General features: G+C 42.6%; 2 protein-coding genes across 5 annotated transcripts in view; both read left to right on the forward strand.

Moving 5' to 3' along the window:
* Positions 1 to 11,778, forward strand: part of sptbn4b (spectrin, beta, non-erythrocytic 4b) — a 43,304-nt gene extending 31,526 nt beyond the window's left edge. For 2 of the 4 annotated variants that reach the window (XM_077565763.1, XM_077565766.1), the window contains 9 exons: positions 54 to 138; positions 1,555 to 1,751; positions 3,037 to 3,390; positions 3,507 to 4,012; positions 4,247 to 4,307; positions 4,725 to 4,981; positions 6,843 to 7,013; positions 8,824 to 8,866; positions 8,950 to 11,778. In XM_077565763.1, the coding sequence (XP_077421889.1) occupies positions 54 to 138; positions 1,555 to 1,751; positions 3,037 to 3,390; positions 3,507 to 4,012; positions 4,247 to 4,307; positions 4,725 to 4,981; positions 6,843 to 7,013; positions 8,824 to 8,866; positions 8,950 to 9,246 (1,971 nt within the window). In that variant the 3' untranslated portion in view covers positions 9,247 to 11,778. Of the gene's footprint in view, positions 1 to 53; positions 139 to 1,554; positions 1,752 to 3,036; positions 3,391 to 3,506; positions 4,013 to 4,246; positions 4,308 to 4,724; positions 4,982 to 6,560; positions 6,722 to 6,842; positions 7,014 to 8,823; positions 8,867 to 8,949 lie in introns of those variants that run through there. The other 2 variants (XM_077565764.1, XM_077565765.1) reach the window with 2 other exon arrangements.
* Positions 11,779 to 12,638: 860 nt separating this feature from the next.
* LOC144051717 (uncharacterized) lies at positions 12,639 to 23,690 on the forward strand. Its single transcript, XM_077565085.1, has 11 exons — positions 12,639 to 13,181; positions 14,190 to 14,467; positions 14,917 to 14,986; positions 15,718 to 16,160; positions 17,861 to 19,029; positions 19,914 to 20,142; positions 21,056 to 21,374; positions 21,450 to 21,509; positions 21,644 to 21,982; positions 22,566 to 22,911; positions 23,029 to 23,690. Exons 1-11 carry the CDS (start codon positions 12,794 to 12,796, stop codon positions 23,570 to 23,572), a joined length of 4,185 nt encoding a protein of 1,394 aa, XP_077421211.1. The 5' UTR covers positions 12,639 to 12,793; the 3' UTR covers positions 23,573 to 23,690.
* The last annotated feature ends 308 nt before the right edge of the window (positions 23,691 to 23,998 follow it).

A 23,998-nucleotide genomic window follows, 5' to 3' on the forward strand; every position in this document is an offset into this window, starting at 1 on the left:
GATGATAATGATGAGGATGATGATGATAACATTGATGATTTTTTTGAGTGCAGATCAAGGAGAAGCTGGACAAGGTGGTCGCTAAGCAACACGAGCTGTCTGTCAAGTGGGACAAGCACTGGGAGGCCCTGCAGCAATGTGAGCACACGCACGCACAAGTACACGTATCAACATTTATTCAATATCCCTTGAAGCGACCGTCTGCTATGTACTAGTTAGTATGCGCTTTGGCCTCACTAATAACACAAATAAAGTCACTACTTTCTGCAACACTGGCATCTAAATAGGACAATAAATTACTAGAGGCAAAACTATGCACTAGTTGACATCTGCACATTTCACGTACGACTATTTAAGCATTAGATGTTAGCTAGTAGAATTTTGTAATGTCACTAGTAGTACAAGTAGTACAGATTTGTCAACTAGTGCACATTTTGGCATAGCTAGTAACTTGTAGTTATCCTACTCGTGTTAATCGGGTCATTTGGACAGGTTGAACTTGAAACTGTAAAATGAATTTCATTGCGCTATGCTTTTGACAACACATTAGATTTCCTTTTCCATATTGTTGTGCACTTAGGGAAAACTGTTTCATTAACTCATTCACTGCCATTGACGGCTATAGACGTCAAAAATTCATTTGAACTATTTCTATTAGTTAAATTTTTTCTCCACTTGTTAACAAGAATATAAAAACCTAGAAAAAATTATTGTACATTTTGAACAGATAAAAATTGTTTTAAGTAATCATCACTTAACTATTGAAGTAATCCAATTAATTACAATTAAAACATTTAATCACCTGATGCGATAAAAAAGAATAGAAAAGATTATTAAAAATTAGGGGCGTCAGGTGATTTTTTAATTTTTTTATTGTAATTAATTGCATGACTCCACTAGTTAACGCACGAATAATCACAAATTTTATATCTGTTCTAAATGTACAATATTTTTTCCCCCTAGGTATTCATACTCTTGTTAACAAAAGTGAAAACAAATGTTAAACTAATAGAAATAGTTCAAATGAATTTTTGATGTCTATAGCCGTCAATGGCAGTGAATGAGTTAATATCCTACGTGTGCCCTGGTCATTCTACTAGTGCACTGAATTGTCTTACTAGTGAGGACAAAGAGTGTGTTTGTGCATGGACCTTAACCTAGATAACAATGATATAAAATATTTTTTTTTCCTGGAGAACTCAGTATTGTTCATTCGGTAATTTTACCGATTTGACATGTCATCATCATTGCTCTCTCTTTTTTTTTTTTTTTTTTGTATGTGGGTTAGTAAGTGTACGTGTGTGTATTCATTAGTTCACCTAAAACCTATTTAAAAAAAATCCCATACCGTTCACCTAAACCGAACACTTCCAGTCGTGAGGCCGTCAGGAGACCCGAGGAAGGACCGAGGAAGGAAAAAAAACAACAAAGATATCAAATAAATGCTAAAATGCCATTCCATAAAGACAGTATGACACACATTTGTTGTTGATCCCACTTTACATTTCACACTGTATATCCAGTATAATGGTCTCTAAAATGTTGCCCATGCAGTGCTGGAGGTTCACCAGTTTGCTCAGGAGGCGGTGGTGGCGGAGGCGTGGCTGACGGCGCAGGAGCCTCTGGTCAGCAGCAAGGAGCTGGGAGGCAGCGTGGACGAGGTGGAGCAGCTCATACGCCGACACGAAGCCTTCCGCAAAGCCGCCGCCACCTGGGAGGAACGATTCAGCTCGCTAAGACGGCTCACTACGGTACTACTCTGCTTTTTCTTCTACAACTTTTCAGAATGTTTGAAAACAAAAGACGTTGGCAAAAAAAGTGATTGGCTAATTGACCTGAATTGAATAAATGACAAAAATGTGTTGCGTTTGGGGTTATGCTGCCAGATATAGTGGATTGTAGATCTCCTTTATATATATTAAAAAAAAAATCAAAATCAATCCAGTGGAACCTGTGTTCATGACATGGCAGTGCGAGGAATGTTTTGCATCTGCGCCCCATGGAGTCCACCCATTTCTGGTATCTCTTTCAATTTTGGGTTTCAAGCCTGACTTAGTGTTGAAAATGTTGGTTTCAGGCTTGCGTTATGGTTTCAAATGAAGATTTCATGACTAGGTTGGGGTTTAATATTTGGGTTTCAAGTCTGGGTTAATTTTTCAAAATTGGGTTTGGGTTTCAAAAAACGTTTGAGGTTTGAAACAATGTTCGGGTTTCAAATGTGGGTTTTAAATAAGGGTTAGGGTTTCAAAGTAGAATGTGAAGTCACAAATACGATCTCAAAAGAGGATTAGGTTTTCAAATGTTTCAAGGGAGGGTTAAGGTTTCAAGTTTAGGTTTATAGTGGGTTTTCAAATTAGGTTTTCAAACCCGGGTTAGTGTTTCAAATCAGGTTTTCAAGTTTAGGTTTAGGTTTCCAACAAGGGTTAGGATTTGAAGCCAAATTAAAGATTTCAAATTTGGGTTTCAAGGCAGGACGGGGGTTTCAAATTAGGGTTTCAAACCCGGGTTAGTGTTTCAAATCAGGTTTTCAAGTTTAGGTTTAGGTTTCCAACAAGGGTTAGGATTTGAAGCCAAATTCAAGATTTCAAATTTGGGTTTCAAGGCAGGACTGGGGTTTCAAATTAGGGTTTCAAACCCGGGTTAGTGTTTCAAATCAGATTTTCAAGTTTAGGTTTAGGTTTCAAACAAGGGTTAGGATTTGAAGCCAAATTCAAGATTTCAAATTTGGGTTTCAAGGCAGGACTGGGGTTTCAAATTAGGGTTTCAAGATGGGGTTAGGATGTGAAGTCAGACTGGATTTTTGTTTTCAGATGAGTTTTCCAAGGTAGTTTGGGGTTTTAAAGTAGGGTTTCTAGTTAGCTTTAGGGTTTCAAGCCTGGGTTGGAATTGTGGTTTCATTTGAAGCCAGTGAAGATTTCAAATGTTTTTTAAATAGGGTTTCAAACTTGGGTTTGTGTTTTAAGGATTAGGGGACTCAAATTGGGTTTGAAGTCCTATTGTTGTGTTCCTAGTAGAATGTTTGTGTTGTTTATGCAGGTGGAGAAGCTGAAAGCCGAGCAAAGCAAACAACCAGCAACGCCTCTGCTGGGCCGTAAAGTCTTCCTGGACCCTCAGGACGCATCTTCGGCGCCCCCTTCCACCCTCCCCCGCCTGCCCCTCTCCCCCGTCATGAGGCAGACCATCTATGAGCAGAACGAGGCCAGCACGCCACCCTCCCCCTCACCCGCCACTCCGACGCCGTCCCCCTCGGGGGTCCAACATCCCGTCCATCCCGTCCATCCCGTCCATCCCGCCCATTCCTCCATCTTGTCCGTGGCCACGGCTGCCATGTTAGTCTCGGCCAATCAGGCGCGAGAAAGCAGTGGGAAGCCGGGTCACCTTCAGCCCAAGGTGAGCATAGTTTGGCATTCATTATTTGAGTTTTTAATTTCTTTTTGACCTTTTGTAGTCAGATTCAGTTAGTTTTCACTGAACACAAATGTTTTCTTAATAACACCTTTCTTCAGGTCGAAGTGAACACCAAGCCGTCACCGTACCTCCGTCAACCCAAAATCAAACACCTGGACGACGCCGTGACGCCACTTTTGGTTGCCAGTCGGCTGGAGAAGGCCCGGGAGAAAGGCAGGGAGATGATGACGGAGAGAGCCGAGGTGGCCGTGATGGCCGAGGTGGTCCTCCAGGAGCCGAACCGGGACCGGCTCCACGGAGGGCCCAGGCCCTCAAGGACTAACCCCGAGCCGCAGGTTCATGTTCAGACTGCCCGGCTGGAACGTCAGCTTTCCGGTGAGCAGCTGATCCAGGCCCGCAAAAATGAGCTTCCTCAAGAGGTGTGGCGGGAACACGCCGAGCGTCAGGAACGGCGAACTCTGGAGAGGCAGACGTCCAGTGAGCAGGAAGGACACGGAAGCCACGAGGGCCGAAGGAGGGAGCGAGACCGACACCGACTGGAGAGGCAGGAATCCAGCGAGCACGACACTGGGAAGGAACATTCTGACCGACGCTCAGGAGGAGGGTCAGATGCTTATTTTTTCTTAAATCACTTTCAGTAGTTGGGGTTTCCTCAAAGGGCCGTTATGACTACAATCAAATCAATTTATGATCACCTCATGATTTTACTGCAGATACATGATTGTGTTTATAGCCAACGGAAGTGTTCTATGGATATTTGTCTTTGGCTTGTGATTGTATTCATTACGCCAAAACCACAGCAGCCATCTTGCTTATTGTGCTTCTCTTTTTCCCACAGAGAAAGGAGAACCACCATGGCAGAAATAGTGGAGCAGCTCCAGGAGAGAGAAGCAGCACAGGTTGGAAACATATAGAGTTCCTTTAAATGCAATATTTTCCAAAATGTCAACATTTCAGTGGAATCACTCCAAGTCCATGATATGGTGGCCTATAGTGAGTTTGTAGTAGTCAGGATAGGTTATCACCTGTATACTGCCCTCAATGTATCCCGCAATGCTTCTAAAATCATTTTCTGTTTCCCTGGTATTGTTACATTTATGGCACAAGATAAATGATTGACTTGTGGCGCAATTATTTCCGTGTAGGTTCTCAGGGTAATGGTAACCCACAAAGTTTAAATAGAGGCAACTGAGCTCTCTGCTGGTGCTAATAGGCTAACGAGACAATGATTAAGGGAGACGGGAATGAGTGAATGTTTCTTAACACAGCTATGTGTATTAATTAATATTTTAATCTTCCTGACTGCCCCCTTCAAGGCCCGAGGCGAGCTTGCCCGCCTTCACAACGGCCTACCAGAGATGTCTTCCCGTCCCGACCGGCCTCGAGCCCGGGATAGACCCAAACCGCGGCGCCGGCCGCGACCCAAAGAGCCAGGAGACACCACGCGGCGATCCCGCTCTGCTCCGGCCCAGAGTGGCCCCGCGGCCCCCCAGCCCACCACACACAGTGCACACCATGAGGGCTTCCTCTTCCGCAAGCTGGACATCGAGAGCCTGAAGAAGAGCACCAACAGGTGGGTCTTCTGTTTCCTGACCCCGTGCAGGACATGTCTGGCAACAGAAGTTTATCAGGTGGTCTTACACACCAAACCTATCCACTACAAATGGAATTTACCCAACACTTCCCCACAAAGTTGATCGAGTCTTTTGGCTGTTGGTTGAAAAATTATCTTCAGATTCTCCAGCAAGTCCACAAAGTTTCTGAAACTATTCAGTTTGTCTTAAAAGTATTGAACCACTCTAAATTTGGTTTAAAATGCCCCAATAGACCCTACAACTGGTCTAAAAACTATTCAGTTGATCCAAAAAGGCTCCATAGACTATTCAGTCTGTCCAGAAAGTTTCTAAAGTTGGCCTAGAAGTCACAGAAGGCTCTTCTATTGATCCAAAAAGTCTCTTGAGACTCTTTAGTTGATCCAAAATGGACTAAGGACTCTTCATTGTATCAAAAGAATCTTTAAAGACTCTTCACTTGGTCCAGTAAATCTCAAGACTCTCCAGATGATTAAAAAGGCCCTAAAGATTCAGTCGGTCCGGAAAAGTTTCTAAAGACATTTTCTGGTTGCCCAAAAGTCACCAAAGGCTCTTGTATTGATCCAAAAAGTCTCTTAAGATTCTTCAGTTGATCCAAAAAGTCTCTAAGGACTTTTCATTTTGTCAAAAGAATCTTGGTCCAGAAAGTCTCAAGACTCTCCACATTATCAAAAAGGCCCTAAAGATTCAGTCGGTCCAGAAAAGTTTCTAAAGACTTTTTGGTTGGCCTAAAAGACACCAAAGACTCTTCCATTGATCCAAAAAGTCTCTTAAGACTCTCTAGTTGATCCATAAAGTCTCTAAGGACTTTTCATTTTGTCAAAAGAATCTTTAAAGACTCTTTACTTGGTCCAGGAAGTCTCAAGACTCCAGATTATCAAAAGGGCCTAAAAATTCAGTCGGTCCAGAAACATTTCTAAAGATTTTTGGTTGCCCTAAAAGTCACCAAAGACTCTTCTATTGATCCAGAGAGTCTCTTGAGACTCTTAAGTTGATTCAAAAAGTCTCTTGAGACTCTTAATTTTATCAAAATATTTTTGTATGATTCTTCACTTGGTCCTCTTGGCTATTGTATTGATCCTAAAAGTCTCTTAAGACTCTTCAGTTGATCCAAAAAGTCTCTGAGGACTTTTCATTTTGTCAAAAGAATCTTGGCTCAGCAAGTCTCAAGACTCTCCAGACAATCAAAAAGGCCCTAAAGATTCAGTCGGTCCAGAAAAGTTTCTAAAGACTTTTTGGTTGGCCTAAAAGTCACCAAAGATTTCTTCTATTGTTCCAAAAATCATCTTGAGAATCTTTAGTTGATCCAAAAAGTCTCTTACGACTCTTCATCTCATCAAAAGAATCTTTAAAGATTCTTCACTTGATCCAGAAAGTCTCAAGACTCTCCAGTTTATCAAAAAGGCCTTAAAGATTAAGGTTGGCCGGTGAAGAAGTTCAGTTGCGTTCAGGAAGTCTTTTAAGACTCTTCTGTTGATCGACTTTCATTTAACCAAACTTCCCTACTGTTTGTTTCAATCATTGCTGCTGCTGGCTGCCGCCCCCCTCATCACCTCTAAGGTAAGTCCTATTTAAGTTCCCCCCGCTTTACCCCAAACTGTATGTAGTCCCCTCCACCCTGCACGCACCCCCTCTTCCCCCGTTGGCGTCCGTCTCGTGGTTGTTCTGCAGTGTGTTTTCTCCTCCCTTGGTGTTGGTACTTCTCGCCCACCTACCTGTAAGCTCAGGTGAGTGAGGTGTAAGCTTAGCAGCAGCTACTCTGCAGACTCCCTAACTCTTCACCTCTCCACCCCCTTCTCTCCATTTACCCTCCATCTCAACCCCTCCACCTTCCCATTTTAGCAGGTCTTGGGTGAACCTGTATTGCGTACTAAATAAGGGCGAGCTGGGCTTCTACAAGGACGCCAAGAACGTCGCCACGGCGTACAACAATGAGCCGATGCTCAACCTCGCACACTGCCATTGTGACGTCACCAACGGATACAAGAAGAAGAAGAATGTCTTCACGCTCAAGTACGAGCTCGTTCTTGTCTCCACGTTGGTTCAAATGAAGTTCTAAAGACTTTTTAGCTGATCGAAATGGTGTTCTGTTGATCAAAATAGTCTTTAAGCATTATTTATTTAGTCCAAAAGTTCTTTATAGACTCTTCTCCTGGTATGTTAAGTATGGAAGACTCTCATTGATCTAAAGATGCTTAAGTTTATCTAAAAAGTATTTAAAGACACATCAGATTGTCTAAAAAAATCTTTGAAGATTCTTTAGTTGGTCTTAAAAGTCTCCAGATACTCTTCTGTTGGTCTAAGACAGGGGTGGGCAATCACAGTCCTCGAGGGCCAGTCCTGCAGGTTTCAGATGTTTCCCTTCCCCCAACACACCTGATTCATATGATCAGCTCGTCAGCAAACTCTGCATAAGCCTGATAGCGATCCAGATCCTGAATCAGGTGTGTTAGAGGAAGGAAACATCTGAAACCTGGAATTGCCCACCACTGGTCTAAGAGGTTCCTAAAGACTATTCAATTGGTCCAAAAAGTCCATGAAGATTCTTTAGGTGGTCTAAAAGTATCGTAGTACTATTGAGGTAAACCAAAAAAAACTCTAATTACTCTTAGTTCCTCTAAAAAGTTTCAGGAGACTATCATAAAAAGTATCATAATACTAATACTAATCCCTTACCTTCAGTTGGTCCAATAATTCAACAGCCTCTTCAGCAGGTGCAAAAAATAATTATCTCTTGAGTCTTAACTCTTTGACTGCCAGACGTTTTCAGAAACGGGATGTCGCCATTGCCAGCCGATTTAAGCATTTTGACTGATCTTTCAAGGTCCACAGAAAATGTTGTGTTTGGACTATGGAAACACACATACTACCAAATGAAAGATTGAACTCTCATCTTTCATCAGAAAAAAAAAGTTTTAGCATCGCTAGCCGGTGAGGCTTTATGACGTGGTCATAGCCGCCGCGTCAACACTTCCAACTTCGGCGTCAACCTCGGAGCCACCATCATCATCATCGTCGTCATCACTGTGCTCTTTAGCATTGGTCGATGAGCTGCTTGCAACCGGTCGCCATTGTTCGCTTCCTCAGCCATCTTGCTCCGCCTCACGTCTTCTACTGCCGCGTCAACGCTTCCAACCTCGGAGTCACCATCATCATCATCGATGATGATCATCGTCGTCATCAATGTGCTCTTTAGCACTGGTCGATGCTTTTCATCTTTGAAAAAAATGCTCAAGCGTGAGCTGCTTGCAACCGGTCGCCATTTTCGCTTCCCATCCCCAGCCATTGTCCCCTCTAGCTCCGCCTCACGTCTTCTACTGACGCCTACCCAATCTTGTCAAAAGAGAGTCATCGCTGCCATCTAGGGGCCAAAAATAGTCATTAGGCTAACTAGATCTGCTTGAAACTTTCACCACAGCTGGCCAAGGCTTTCCTCCACCCGTTTCCCCCGAAAAAATTTAAAAAAAATTGGAGAACGTCTTTTAACGTCCTTGGCGGCCCTCCGTAGGTTTTTACTAAACGTCATTTAACGTTTTTGGCAGTAAAAGAGTTAAAATACTTTCCGTTGTCCAAAATCTCTGAAGACACTTTGGCTTGTACAATATGTCTCTAAAGACTTCTCCCAAAATCCATAATTTGCTCTGCAAAATCCCTAAAGATCCTTGGTCGAAAAGTCTTTAAAGACTCTTGACTTTTCTAAGGACTTTTCTGTTGGTCCAACATGTGTCGTAAGACTCTCCAGTTGGTCTCAAATCTGAATATCCTTTTGTGTTATCATTTGCTTTAAATCTAAATAACACTGACTTGTCTACTGTACTCACAGAACAAAGGACGGCAGCGAGTTCTTGTTCCACGCTAAAGACGAGGTGAGTCACTCATTCTTGCATTTTTTAACAGCTGCGGAATTTGACAGAAATTGACATCTGACTTGTTCATGCGGCGGCGTCAGGAGGACCTGAAGACGTGGGTGAGCAGCATCGGCGGCAGCATCTCGGAACACGAGGAGATGGCCAAGTGCGGCCAGCCCCAAGCAACTACCTCATCCACCGACGAGGGCACGCGGCGCGACGGCAGCAAGGCTGGCTCGGAGCGTGGCGGAGAGCGATCGGACCGAGCCGAGAAGGCAGAAAAGGCGGAAAGGGAGAAAGAAAAGGACAGAGGACGGGACAAAGACAGGCCGGAGCGCTCGGATCGCGGTGGAAAGGCGGAAGCCAAACGCTCAGAGAAGTCCAGTAAGAAAAAGTGATGTCTTCTCACCGCTTCCCACGTGGAAGCGCTTGGATGCAATGTGACGCAGGAAGGAAGAACTCTTTGAACTGACTTCTTCTTCTACTACTGTGTCTACGCGGGAACGCCCCCCACTGGCTGTGCAGGGAAGTGGAGCGGGAAGATGATTGCCGCTTGTGAGATAGAGTATCAAGTAGCTCGCGCTGTTCCTTTTCTGATTTCTTGTATGAGCTGTGTGTTTGTGTCATTTGTGTGTCATACGTCTGTGTGTTTGTGTGTGTGCGAGTAGAGTTCAGAGTAATAGCAGTGTAATTAAAAAAGTGAATAAGGTTAAAATTCTTATGATTACCTTTATTCCAGGAAATTTACTGGCAACGCTTCAAATCCAAATACCATCCAAAAAATATCAAAGGTGTTATTCCTTTGATTAAAGGAAAGGAAAATTGAATCTAAGTTGTTGAAAAAAATGAACAACTGCATAGACTGAAAGATGTTTGAAAATGTTTGCTTTACTGTGATGTAGCCCAGATGTGAAGGACACTTCGGTTGGTCTTGAACGTCTCAAGAGTCTGGATTTAGTCCAAAAAGTATCTCGGGCTCATCTGTTGTTCTAAATCATCTTTGGAAATTCTCCACAAATCTCCAAAGATGCTTCAGTAATCTTTAATAAATAATCATAAAAATCTTTCTTTAGATGGTGTATTCTCTTCTGTAGTTGGACTCCATTTGGTCCATCAGTAAAATTTTGCAAAGACTTTCGTCGGATCAAAACGTCTGTAAGACTCTTCATTAAATCTGCAAAGTCCTTAAAAACTCTTAGTTGGTCCAGAAAGATCAATTTGAGGTTTATTTTGTATTTATTTTTTTAGTTTAATGTCTCAAAGATTCTTGGGTTCATCAAAAGGTATTTTTTGGACAAAACAGAGACTTTTAAGAGACTTTTTCTAAAGAATCTTTAAAGACTTTCTGCAGAACCCTAAGCAACTTTTTAGATCAACTGGAAAACCTTCTGTAGAATCTTAAAAGTATTTTTGTAGTTGCTCTGGAAGGTAAAATAAATACTTTGAGTTAATTAGAAATTTTTGAAAAATCTTATGTTTGTTTAAAAAGTCTCTAAAAGGCTCTTTTTTTCATTTTTTTAACCAAAGTTTCTTTGAAAACTCTTCAGTTTGTCCAAAAAGTCTTTGAAGATTCTTCAGTTGGGCCAGAAAGTTTCTTGAGACTCTTCAGTTGGTCTAGAAAGTCATTAATGATTCTCTATTAACAGTATTTAAAGACTCTCTATATTGTCAAAAAAAAAAATTGTACATTATCCAATTGCTCCAGAAAAAAAGATTCTTAAGTTGATCCAAAAAGTCTCTAAAGACTCGTCAGTGTGTTAAAAAAGAGTGAAGTACAACATTTGGCACCTGTGAACTGGTATGCAACAAAGATGCAGAGCACTTTTTTAAACACACTGCTATTATACTGAACAAAACTGTTTGTCTATTAGTGGAGAAATTCCACAATGCCAAACTGATCTTATTCATCATCCCAAAAAAATCATCCAAATCTCTTTTCTTTATGTTTCTATCCAAAGGGAATCCGGTTGATGTGTACATCTCTGTCCATAGCTCTCAGGTTTCTTACAGTGTTGTAAGCGTGTGCTTGGCGTGTTCAAATGTCTTCCAGACGCGTGCAAGATTCCAAATCGGAAACGTCAGCGGAGTGCAAGCAAGAAGTGTTGGATGAATGACTGAATAGATGGATGGATGAATGAATGAATGGCAGGCAGACCAGAACCGCTTCAGCTGTCACATCTTATGACGTTGCATGTCAGATTTGACATGAAATCACATGTCGAAAAACAATAAAAACAAAACACTCATTTTTGTTTCATGCCTCTAGATTTATCTTACATTTAAAGGAAACCTCTCTGGTTTCTCAGCTTTTAATGATGCTCTACTATTCTTTGACTGCCTACTTAACTTGAGCACAATTTGACCCCCGTTTTCATGGCAAATCGTTGGAATTTTATCTAGTATGCAGTACCTGCTTTTAATCAGGACTAATTTGGTAGAATTTCCTAGAAGGAGTCTGTCAAAGCTCTGGAATTTGCCTCAAATGGCTGCCTTAACCCCTAGGCGGTGTTGTTATATGACCCGTTTTGGGCTTTTTGATGGTTCTGACCAAGCCATTTCAAAATAAAATCCTGCCTACGGGTTAAGCCGAAACCTGATTAAATGTACCCACATTAGCCATATGCTAACCAACTTACACTGCGACATACATTTCATTCTATTTTCTTATGCGTTGCGTGTGAATGGCAGATCAATGCAATCATTTCCGTGCATGTCAGACACAACTAGCAAAGTGAGAGCAGAGAGACAAAATGCAAATGAAACAATGTCTCAACAACGTGAAAATGGACTCCTAAGTTACACGCTGCACAAAAAGATGTAGTGTGTCACACAGCTGGCAGACACACGACATAGTATGTATGTAAGTCCACTTCAGTGTGGCAGCTGAAATGGAATGATGAATAAAATAAATGTTGGTCTATCAATGAAAATATTTACTGTGCCTAACTTTGACAATTGGAAACACATGGATTCATTGGATCTCATTATTATTATTTTTAGAAACATACTCACTGGGCATTTTATTAGGAACACAATCATCTCCAAAGTCATCACAGGCACACTTATGACAAAGCACATAAAGGGCAACTTTTAACCAAATACAACAATATACTGCACAGCAATTTAAAAATATGCAGTGTGTTGCTTCACCATAGATACAATATTATAAAAGATTACATTACATCATAATGATAATCCATCCATCCATTTTGATATCGCTTATCCTATTCAGGGTTACGGGGTGTTGGAGCCTATCCCAGTTAACTTGGGGTGAAAAGTCGATGACACCCAGAACAGTCAGTCCGACTGACTGTTTGTGTCACAACTTTCATACTCACATTCACGCCAGAGTAGGATTCTAAACCCATGCGGTACAGAAGTAACCTAAATTCGATGAAGAAAAAACACAAATATTAGAAATGATAAACACATTTAGATTACAAACGTTTTAGAAATAATAGAATTTACAACAAATCTATCAACCTTAAATAATGGGGGGGGGGGGGGGACTAGGACCCTTTATCATGTTGGACCATATTATAAAACAAAGTTGGCTGTAGGCCCCACTGGCCCGTGGGCCATAGTTTCATAGCTACACACCCAGTTTTACTACAAAAACCTGCTAAAGAAATATTTATCTGTTGTATAATTTGTGTGTAACTTATGTGTGTTTTATAATTATTTTGGGTGGTAGTGAAATAGTTAAGGCAGTTTAAAAGAACAACACAACCTTCAAAACTACCTAACAGCGGGAGGCGGGAAAAGAAGAAGAAAAAGAAAAGAAACCGGAAGCGGAAGCGGAAATGAGACGCGGAACCTTTACAGAACCGCACAGTCCGCCATAGTCAATAGTCAAGTAACATGAGTTCTATGTGGTGACAGCACGGTCGTATTCTCGATTTAGGTGTCTTTTAGTCGTCGGTTCGGTATACAATTGGCACAAACATGGGGGCGAGGTTCGACGGCGAGGTGGGGCCGATCGTCGAGCTCGCCTTCCAAGCCACCGTGTCGATCTTCAGGGGTGTGTGGGAGAAACAAGCGCCGAACTCGGCTTGGGAAGAGGCAACGCTCGGCCTCGTTGGCGAGCTGCGGCAGATCGAGAGCGGTCTGCTGGCTCAGCTCCAACAGGTGTTTGCCGAATTGTACGACGAGAACGACGCGCTGAAAGCCAGAGTGGAACAGTTGGAAGACGTGATGCAGAGGAAGGCCGGACAGCTGGAACAGGAGCTGCACGTCCGGGTAGGACGGCTAGGCAGGGACATGGAACTGCTGGAGAAGGAGCTCAAGAGCATCAGCGATGGAGGAGCAGTGACAGGAGGCAAAACTCCGATCGGTACGATACTGCACGGAACTAACACGGGCTGAACAATTTAGAGAGAGAGAGAGAAAAACACAATCCCCCCCATCATAAAAAAATTAGAATATCCTCAAAAAGTTGAATAATTTCCGTAATTCCATTCAAAAAGTTAACAACTAAGTGATTTCAAGATTTCATCCTGTTTTCATGGGTTTTATGAGCTGGAAGCCCAAATAATGTAAAAATAAATGAATAAATACTTGAAATCACTTTAAATCGTGGGCCCTGAATCTATAATCTATAAAAGTGTGGCTTTCTGAATGGATTTATAGAAATTATTCCACTTTTTGAGGACTTTGTAATTTTTTGACAAGCACCTGTATGTGATATTTGTGTTCTTTCTTTTTTTCTTTTTTTTAACAAACACAAGCAAATTAATGTACAAAAAGATTTATTATACATACATGTTTTGGATTTATAGGTTTGGTTAGTATACTGATTAAAGTTTTTGTTCCAGGCCGATTTTGATATTTGGCAGAAACAAATTTTTAAATAAAAAATCCGATATCAGTTACCAATACTTCAAAGAGGAAGTAAATGGCATGCATGGCTGACAGACCAAAAATAATGTTTACCTTTGCTAAATCAATTTGGGTTGTATGATGACTTTATGCTTTGCACTTGCAGTATTTCATGAATAATTACTTTACACATTTACCTGCTTGCTTTAACTGACTGAGAAAAATAGAGTGTTATTTATTCAGTGCCTGTCTTGTCTTTGTCGCAAATGTCCCCATTGTGGGACTAATAAAGGTTATCTTTTCTTCTTTTTCTATTGACACACTGAATGGGAGAAGCTGAAAGCTAGCTACTATTTTGACCCACTCAATATGGTAGTAGAAAGCCTAATGACTGGTTTAGACAGTGTTACTAACTATCTGAAATGTACTTGCTTTCATCCACTCATGTATTTGAATTAATTGGAAACAAGTTATCCAGTGATTAATTGATGCCATTATTTCTTTTTGCAAATGAACACGCAAGTCTCAGCAGACTGCCGCCAGACTGCCGCTGACACAGAATCCAGCGTGAGTGTCTGTGAAGCCGGTAACGACGAGGCAGTCCCAAGTACCAATACGGAACCCCAATCTGCAGATCCCCCTGTGATGATTGTCATTGTGGGAGAAGGAAAGGCTTCGGAACAGGAAACAACCGAGGCAGCGTTCATGACGCAACTTGTCCTTCAACCTGCGTCGGCGGCTCAAGATGCTCGAAGTTCGGATTCATACTCCCTTGGCAATAAGGAGCCGACGCAGGAACAGGTTGGCAGTCTCCGTGTATACATCAAGACAAAAATATTTGATAGTCACCATGTCGCTTCTTTGGTTTCAGACCTTTGGACATGCCAGCATGTAAAAGTCGAGGTCAAGTGTCAAAGTCACAATGTCAAATAAGTCAAGATTTTCAGCAATTTTCATCCAATGGTCTCCAAATTTGGTTGACATGCATAGGGTACATAGCTGCGTCGACTGATTATTTAGTTGTTGTTTTTTTTTTTTGGGTGGGGGGGTTGATTTACCTTGATTTCACGTACATCACATAAAATCAAAATTTCACCAGTAAACAAATCAAAAATTTAATTGCAACCAGCCACATGGAGTCATATGCCAAATTATAGGTCTTGATGAAAGCTTTCCAGGTTACTAATTAGTTTGTCTGTTTAAGATGGTGAAGAAAAATAAACTGATTTAATATTTTTTTTGTGTGGCAGGACTCAGTGGAAGAATCTGGATCAGGAAGACCGAGAAGAATAAGGAAACCAACCTTCAAAGTGGAAATGGGTAACTAAGATTTGATGGCAGGTTATGTTACTATTGAACTGATATAGTGGTATCATTTGGAATTCCACCAGTTTTGGTGGGCAATGGGCCTTTAAGTCGCTAACTAGTCAACGACTAAAATATTAGGAAAATATATTAAGTACTGCTTAGACAAGAAGAAGATAAATATTAGGGGGGAAAAACGCAACTAATATCTTAAACTACTCCACTATATGCTAGACAAAAAATATACAACTGAACATATTATGACAATAGTATTTAGAAAATTGTATAAGAAAGTTAAAAAAGGCACAAATATATAATAAAATAGTACAAAACATATGCAAATATACGGAAAACTAAATTATTGTTTTAGTTGTGCTAAACATTAGATAGGAATCACAAATATGACAAAAATAAAAGAAAGAAGTCTAGAAAAAAAACATTAACAGACGGAAATACACAAGTTGGTCTATTGTGGAAAATATTTTGAAAAAATATATAAGCTAGTAATGTCACTATCAATCAAACTAGATGCTATTATTGTGTGAACCTTGTAACATTAACTGTCTTACTTCTTTTTGCACTTGTGTGTCAGAACCCAAAACAGATTTCAGATGAGAATTTTTTCTCTAAATCCAACCAGACAAACCAAAGTGTTGTATTTATGAGTTTGTTTGTACTGGATTTGAATCATTAGCAGACACGTTTCTGTCTTTTAAATAAAGTCGTTGGCTTTCGTCTCTCCCAAGCTCTGTCAACGTCCGCCGACATAAGCGACGACGAGACATACTCCAGCGAAGAGGAAGAAAGCACGAGGAAGAAGGCGCGGCGGAACGCGAAGCGCTTCTCCTGCGAGGAGTGCGACGCCGCCTTCTACGGGAAGGCCGATCTGAAGAAGCACGCGGCTCTCCACAAGCAGCCCTCACAGGACGAGCAGTGTGACGAGAGCTTCCCGGAAGAGTCTCTGGAGGACGACGCGCCGAGCCACCAGCTGGCGTCGAAGGCCCCGCTGCCCTTCCCGTGCCCGCACTGCAAGCGCTCGTACCGCAGGGAGGAGTCTCTCCAGAACCACCTGAAGCGCCACCAGCCGCCGGCCCAGCCAAAGCCTTTCGCCTGCGAGCAGTGCGGCAGGACCTTTCGTGTGGAGCGCTCGCTGCAGAACCACCTGCTGCGCCATCAGGTGAAGACAGAAGTGCGCTAAACTCACACCAGCATTTTATTTTATAACCTGTTGCTATTTTTGTTTTTATGCGTCACATATTGAAGTCAGCTCAACTTTATTTATAAAACAAAAACATGGTCCGATTGCAATGAAAAACGCGGATTGCCCAGGCCACTGTAGGGAACAGGCAAGAATAAAGGCGAGAGTATGAATATCTGGAAAGCTGTCGACCTCATACGCCATTCACGTATGAAGTATTTTGTGGGAACTAAAATACAGAATTAGATTGGAGGATGTCGCAAAACGGAATGAAATTAATGTTTTTGTCAATGCACGCATAAGCACAGAATAACAATGACTACTACCTATCCAAGCTAAAAATAAATAAAAACAATGTCCAACAGAGGGAGACAGAACAGGAAGCCTGCCAGGTCACCAGGCAGCATCCTGATTTTCTGAGATGAAAAAGAAAAGCGTGGGTGTGGGGAGGGGTGAGCATGACAAGTCCCGAACTATAGTCCTTTAAGGCACATCGTTAATTACTTAATAAATGTATTTATTTATTCTTTTTTTTTTTAGGGTGTGCCCCCCCCCCAAAAAAAAACCAACAGAAAAATATGAATAGAAGACAAAAGAGACTAAAAATGACAAAAAAAAAAATCAGTATTAAATTCAAATTTTACACTATCTTTAATATATGTACCGTACATTGTGGCCATTAACTCTTTGACTGCCAAAAACGTTTAATAACGTTTAGTAAAATCCTAAGGAGGGCTGCCAAAGACGTTAAAAGTCGTTAACTATGTTTTTTTTTTTTGTTTGTTTTTTTTGGAAACGGGTGGAGGAAAGCCTTGGTAGTATGTGTGTTTCCATAGTCCAAACACAAAATTTTCTGTGGACCTTGAAAGATCAGTCAAAATGCTTAAATCAGCTGGCACCCACAGCATCTCTTTTCTGAAAACGCTTGGCAGACAAAGAGTTAAAGGGGAAGTCAACCCCCCCAAAAATCCTTGACAATAATATGTTCAAGCAATCTTACTAGTCTAAATACACTATTCTGGTTAATATTGCGTTAGTTAAATGAGTTAAGCAACAAAATCCAGCAGTTTTTATCAATATCAGAACGCAGCCATTTTGCCACTTGCTGTCGAATGAAAATGACAACACAGTTGCTCAGGTAACAACCAATCACAGCTCAACTTCAGAAACAGGTGAGCTGTGATGGGTCATTGCCTGAGCAACTGTGATGTCATCTTCAATCAACAGCAAGCGGCAAAATGGCCGCCCCAGGTGGATTGTGCTTCATAACTCGTATTTAATATTTATCAGAATGTCATGTTTAGACTAGCGAGGTCACATATAACATTGTCAAGAAATGTTAACAGTTGACTAACTTCCTCTTTAAAATACTGACTTGTTTCTGCAAATTAGAACAGTGGCCATTTTATATTTTGTTGCCCAATATGGTAATTTAGTGCTACAAAATAACTAATTCTGGCCACAATAACATGCATAAGAAATGCAAAATTTAATTAAATTAAAAAAATTATACCAAGTTTTAGTCTATAGATTAAAAATAAAAACGTACATACAAAATGCTAACTTGTGAATACAATATGCTGTACTCGTTTGCAAAAACAAAATGCTAAATTGTTGCCTATTATTTATGGCCTCAGAATACTACATTTTGAGCACAATATACTTAATAATTTCTCTTGTATTCTATTTAGAAGTGGAAGGAGCCGCTCCAGTGCTCGCTGTGCAACAAAACCTGCAAGACGCCGGTGCAGCTACGCGGCCACATGGTGGTGCACTCGGACGAGCGGCCCTTCAGCTGCGCCACCTGCGGCAAGGAGTTCAAGAGCAAGGACACGCTGCGTTTCCACCAAATGGTTCACACCAACGCCAAAAAGTACAAGTGCAACGTGTGCGACGAGACCTTCAAGTACGCCCACTCGCTGACCGTGCACAAGCGCAAGCACACCGGCATCACGCCGTTCGTCTGCACCGTGTGCGGACGCTCGTACCGCACCGGCACGGCGCTCAAACGGCACAGCGTGGTGCACACGGGCGAGAAGCCCTTCACCTGCCACGTGTGCGGCGCCCGCTTCAGCCTCAACAACAATTTAAAGCGACACCTGCGCATCCACACGGGCGAGAAGCCTTTCACCTGCCAGGATTGCGGCAAAAGCTTCTCGGATAACAACAAGCTCAAGTCGCACATGCTGGTACACGGAGCCCGGAAGCCATTCATGTGCGACTTGTGCGGGAAGACCTTCCTCTTCAATTGCCGCCTTCAGATCCACCAGAAATATGTACACGCCGAACAGGATAACAAGACTAAGGTGTTCGTGCCGAGGCAGAGGAACAAGCTGGTCAAGCCGTACAGCTGCAAAATCTGCCTGGCCAGCTTCAGTGCCGCCTGCTCGCTCAAGCTCCACGAGAAAGGCCACAGCGAGCACAAGGAGTTCTCCTGCGCTTTGTGCGGCAAGGGCTTCCACAACAAGTACTCGTTCCGCTCGCACCAACGCTCGCACTCGGGCGAGAAGCCCTTCGTGTGCGACGTGTGCGGCAAGGGCTTCATCCACGCCGGCAGCCTGAAGCAGCACGAGCGCATCCACACGGGCGAGAAGCCGTACAAGTGCGAGCAGTGCGGCAAGGCCTTCCGCACCGACGGGAACTTCTACCGGCACCTGCGCATCCACACGGGAGAGAAGCCCTTCGAGTGCGCCTACTGCCACCGCAAGTTCCACCAGTCTAACCAGCTCAAGTCGCACTTGCAGGTGCACACGGGCCAGAAGCTCTACTCGTGCCAGACCTGCGGACGCGGATTCTCCGACTCGAGACAGCTCAAGAAGCACAGCTGCGAAGGAACGGTTGCCGCTGTATTGTTGACATAAATGCTTTACAAGCTGTTAATATAGGAGAAGAATGTCCCCAAACGTGATGAGATACTTTTCTGTGTGCACATCAACTCTTTTTTTTTTTCTTCTGGAAATAAATCTACAGGTCACACTCCCAAATGTGGTCTTAAAAACTTAAAAAAAAAAAAGAATTAAATAAATGACATAATTAAGTTAAAGGTTAGGAAAATCTGACTTATTAAAACAATTTAAAGTGGCATTGGGGGTTTCTCACTTTTTTTTTACTCGCAAGCGCCTCTGCTGGTCTAAAGCATAACTGCAGCCTTGTGCATGGTGTGCGTGCGAATACTTGCGCTCGAATAAATTTCGTTTTTTCAGTTTTCTTGGAGTTTGGACTGCTTGAAGCTAGCCTGGTGTTTTTTTCTCCCTCTTTTTTTTTTCCAGTTTCCACCCAATTGTGTCGTATGTCATTGGGGATGAGCATGATGTGACCTTTCACCACTCTACCCCCAAAAAACTGTTGAGTGTTCGGGGCGATCCACTGAAGGGAAGATACCAGCTGATAAGTCGCAGTTAAAATGTCAGGGCTCTTTGTTGTCATGTGGGCATTGGTGGAGCATGCTTGAGGTAGAAAAATCTTTAACATTTTAAAATCCACAATGCATCTTTAAGCGTAACTCACCTCGAAACCCCTCATCAATGTCTTTACTTTAAAACGAGAGTTTTTATCGTCGTTAATGAAACAATGACAAATATCTGCTATTTTCTTAAGCTATGTTCATAGACAAAACTCTACCGTTTTAAATATTTTACTACAATACAAGACTATAATTTGCTCTTTATAATATAATATTGCATTAGCTGAGTATTTTGGAGAATGTACAAAAAAATATTTTATTTTGGAAAGATAATTAGGAAGCTGTATTTTGAACTCCCAAGGTCGAGCAGCTTTTCGGGTTTGGTTTGCGCAAGGGAGACAAGGGACAGAACTGGAGATCTTCTTAGTGAGAGAGTCCGCAATAAATCCCATGTTAAATATGTCTGAAAGTTTGGCGTTTTATTCCCAAACAAATGCCATTTTGGAGACTGTTATTAGGTGCGCGCTGGATTCAACTACCGAACATGTCAAGAAGGACCAGTCTGCGAAGGTAAATTGTTTAATGCTGTGTTTATTTGACTTTTTTGGTAAATGTGTAATAACGTCTGGGATACCTCAGGCTTTACAGAGATGTTACGTTTAACCAAGACTTGATGAATGCAAGAAAAAAAACAATCGGTTAAAAATCACGTAGCTTGGCACGCTAAAATTACAACAGAGACTTTGACTCACTTAAATAGTCACGTTAGTTTCTTCTTTAGAGTTGTTGGTGTTCATGGTTTACAGTTACACGGTTTAACTTGTGTCTCTCGAAGCCGACTGTACGAATGACTGTTAAACTTTAGCTAACTGTTAGCATTTTGTGCTAATTGACGCCAGTGGAAGCGCCATCTAGAGACCTGGGTGACCACATTCCCTTTTTACATTTCATGGTCATTTGATGTGTGTGTGAGTGTGTGTTTTGGTAGATTTTAGTGTGACTATCACTAATGGTTTTAACGTGTATTTTATAACGTCGGCTCGTGGTCTGCTCACTTTTAGCGTTCTTTTGCTTCTTGTTTGACATTGGACGAGAGGCTAGCAGCAGGCTAGCAGTAGTATTAGCGCCACCTATAGACTTGGAGGACGACACGCGAGCGCAGTAGGGAAGTAAAGTTTCTCAAAAGTCTACACATAAAAGTACATTTCCATGTTATTAGGCAAGGCACGTCGTGTAAATATTCACAGTGGATGGGAAAAGCTAATAGCAAACTTAAAGATTTGAGGAGTTGAATAAAAAAAAAGCCATGTGTGCAATGCTTCATGCTGCCAACAACAACAAAATAAATGACTGAAAAGTAAATGCAATTGAAGGATACTAGTGTCAGAGCGTAAAGAGAATAAAGCAGCCTGAAATAAGCCAGCAGTGCCTGCCTCAAGATTTTATATGCAGGGGTTCATATGTTTGTATCTGCTCTGAACAGGTAGGATTTGACAAAATGTTGGCACGGGAGGCAAGCAGAAAGATCAACAGCGTTTTCCTGCAGCTATTTGACACTGCCAATAAGGAAAAGCGGATGCTGCAGGACAAAGTGAGTGAGCTGGAGCGCCAGCTGAAGACAGTGACGGAAGACTTAGAAATCATCAGAGTATGGAGGGAGTACTTGTTGAATGGATGCCCTTTACTAAACGAGCAGACGGGTTTGCTCTTCACACTGAAGCCTTATGGGGTGTTAGTGAAATCAGATGAGTTGGCCAAGGAAGACACTGAGTCCATGTCAGCCGTCATCGTACAAATTAAAGGTGTGTTTATACTGTAAATATATTGTGATGTTACTGTCTGCATAATAACCAGTTAACTAAAAAATGGCCTTTTAGAAGAGTCTGCATTGAAGAAGGCGAATTGTGGAGATGAGTCGCCATCAGCCAGTAGACATGGTAAGATCACGGCATCTGTTAGGTTGTAATACGATGGATTTATGTACTGTAATGTGTGGTGGTTTATGCTTCACTTAATGAGTCAACGTCTAAGGGGCCAATGTGAAAAGTATTTGTTCAACTGTATTCTGCAGAAAAAGAGGATGACAACGCGGCTCCATCTTCAGACTCCCAGCATCTTCTACAAAGTAAAGTGCAACAGAAATGGTTTGAATGCGATGTGTGCAAGAAGAGGTTCAGTCGTCAGTTCCACCTCAAAAAGCACTTGGACATCCACAAGGAGCCTCTGCATTGCCACCAGTGTCCCAAGATCTTCCGGCATAGCGCTGCGCTGGAGCGCCACCTACTGCGTCACAAGGAGAAGACGCGTCAGTCCCTAACGTGTCCGATTTGCGACACGACCTTCGAGAACAAAAAGCTGCTCAAGTCACACGAGCCGATGCACGGCGATGATGCTCAGGCCTTTGCCTCAGGTACGCTGCAAAAACTGAAATTGAAACACCACTCACAAAAAGTTTGGGATATTTGGTTTTTGGATGGAATTTCTTGATCAACCTAAGGGTAAAAATCCATGATATGGAGAGACAATTAAAAAAAAAAAAAAAAGGTTAACCCCTCCCTCATGTTTTAGACACCGTTTAGAAAAGGTCAAATTACATTTTGTAGCTCAATTTAGGATAAATGCGAAATTTGACCTGAAATCCAAATGTCCTGAACTTAGCATGACAGACTAGTCGACGCAACGACTTAACTACTGCCCAGTAAAGGCTAACCACGTCTTTTGGCAACATGATGGAATGTGTACTTATTGGTACAACTGTATGCCGCGGCCGCACACTGGCATTTTCGCTGTGGAGTCAAAATGTTTAACGGGAAAATGCCGTAGAGTAATAACTGTATTCAAATTAGGCATGCTTAGCGAGCGGCAAGATGGCCGCCGGGTGGCATTGTGAGTCCATCATATACTAATAAATGTTTACTTTTCTATTGGTTGATAATAATACTTAAATTATGCCATATATTTTTTATTTTAATAACTTCTTCTTTTTTTTGAAGACCAAGTTTCACAAGGTAAACCGTTCACCTGCGAAACGTGCGGCGCCGGCTTCACGCTGCAGCAGAACCTCAAGCGCCACGCCCGCATCCACACGGGCGAGCGACCATTCAAGTGCCACGTGTGCGGCGTCAGCTTCGTCCAGGACAAGCTGAAGGCTCACATGCTGCTCCACGGCGCCACCAAGTCTTTCATGTGCGACTTGTGCGGCAAGACCTTCCTCTACAACTGGCAGCTGAAAAAGCACCAGAAAGTGGGGCACCAGGAAGGCGCTGAGGCGGGCACGCAGACAGGGCAGCGGAAGACCCGGGCACGGGGAAACCGCACCGTCATCTTCAAACGTGACAGGTGATGAAATATTTCTATCATCATAGATTAAATTATATCATCCACGGCATAAACTAAATCATTTCATATAACATATTGGTAATTGCTAAGCTAACCTACGATTTTAACTCTTAACAGGACCACCATGGAGTTAGCAGCGTTCGCCTGCAAGACGTGCCAACGCGGGTTCGACTCGGAGGGGGCGCTCAAGAAACATGAGCTGATCCACACGGGCGACACCCCGTACACCTGCGACGTGTGCGGCAAAGCCTTCCTCTACAAGACCACCTTCGACTACCACCTTCGCACGCACTCGGGCGAGCGGCCCTACGCCTGCGACGTGTGCGGCAAGACCTTCATCATCCACCACGCGCTCAAGTCGCACCGGCTGCAGCACACGGGCGAAAAGCCGCACGCCTGCGAGCAGTGCGGCAAGGCCTTCCGGGTGTACACCAACTACCGGAGACACCTCCGGATACACACGGGCGAGAAGCCGTACGAGTGCGAGGTGTGCGGCGTCAGGTTCCGCCAGCTCGGACACGTCAAGTTCCACATGCAGGTGCACACGGGCGAGCGGCCGTACGCATGCGCCGCCTGTGGACTCGGCTTTTCCGACTCCAGGCAGTTGAAGAGACACACGTGTGCTGGGAAAGAGCTGGGGAATACATTGCTAACATCTTGACTCGCAAGGATTAGTTGACACAAGAAAATACATTTTCAATTAAGTGAAATTGGATCATTTCCTGCAATGTCAAGCCATTACAATAAACAATACTGTAATTAAAACTCCTTTAAACATGTCTTTACATGCTTTTGCGCTCCTCTCGAACGCCTCGTGAAAAGCAGGCGACAGCTGGTGGCAGACGAAGAGCGTCAAATGTTCAGCAAACCAAACTTCCAGAGGCAAAACAAAACAAAACAAAAACGACATGCACACATCTTTCCAAACAAGCCATGTTGAGCACATTATCCCAAACTTTTTACACCAAGCACCACCTTGCTTTCCAAGTATGTGTGTATGGCGCGATTGAGGCAAAATATGTGGCAAAAAAATTATGTCCTGTGTCATTGCTGTATTTTTTTTTAAACCGGAAAATATAATTCAGTG

This window comes from Vanacampus margaritifer, chromosome 5 (genome assembly GCF_051991255.1).
Source record: "Vanacampus margaritifer isolate UIUO_Vmar chromosome 5, RoL_Vmar_1.0, whole genome shotgun sequence".
Classification (NCBI taxonomy): domain Eukaryota; kingdom Metazoa; phylum Chordata; class Actinopteri; order Syngnathiformes; family Syngnathidae; genus Vanacampus; species Vanacampus margaritifer.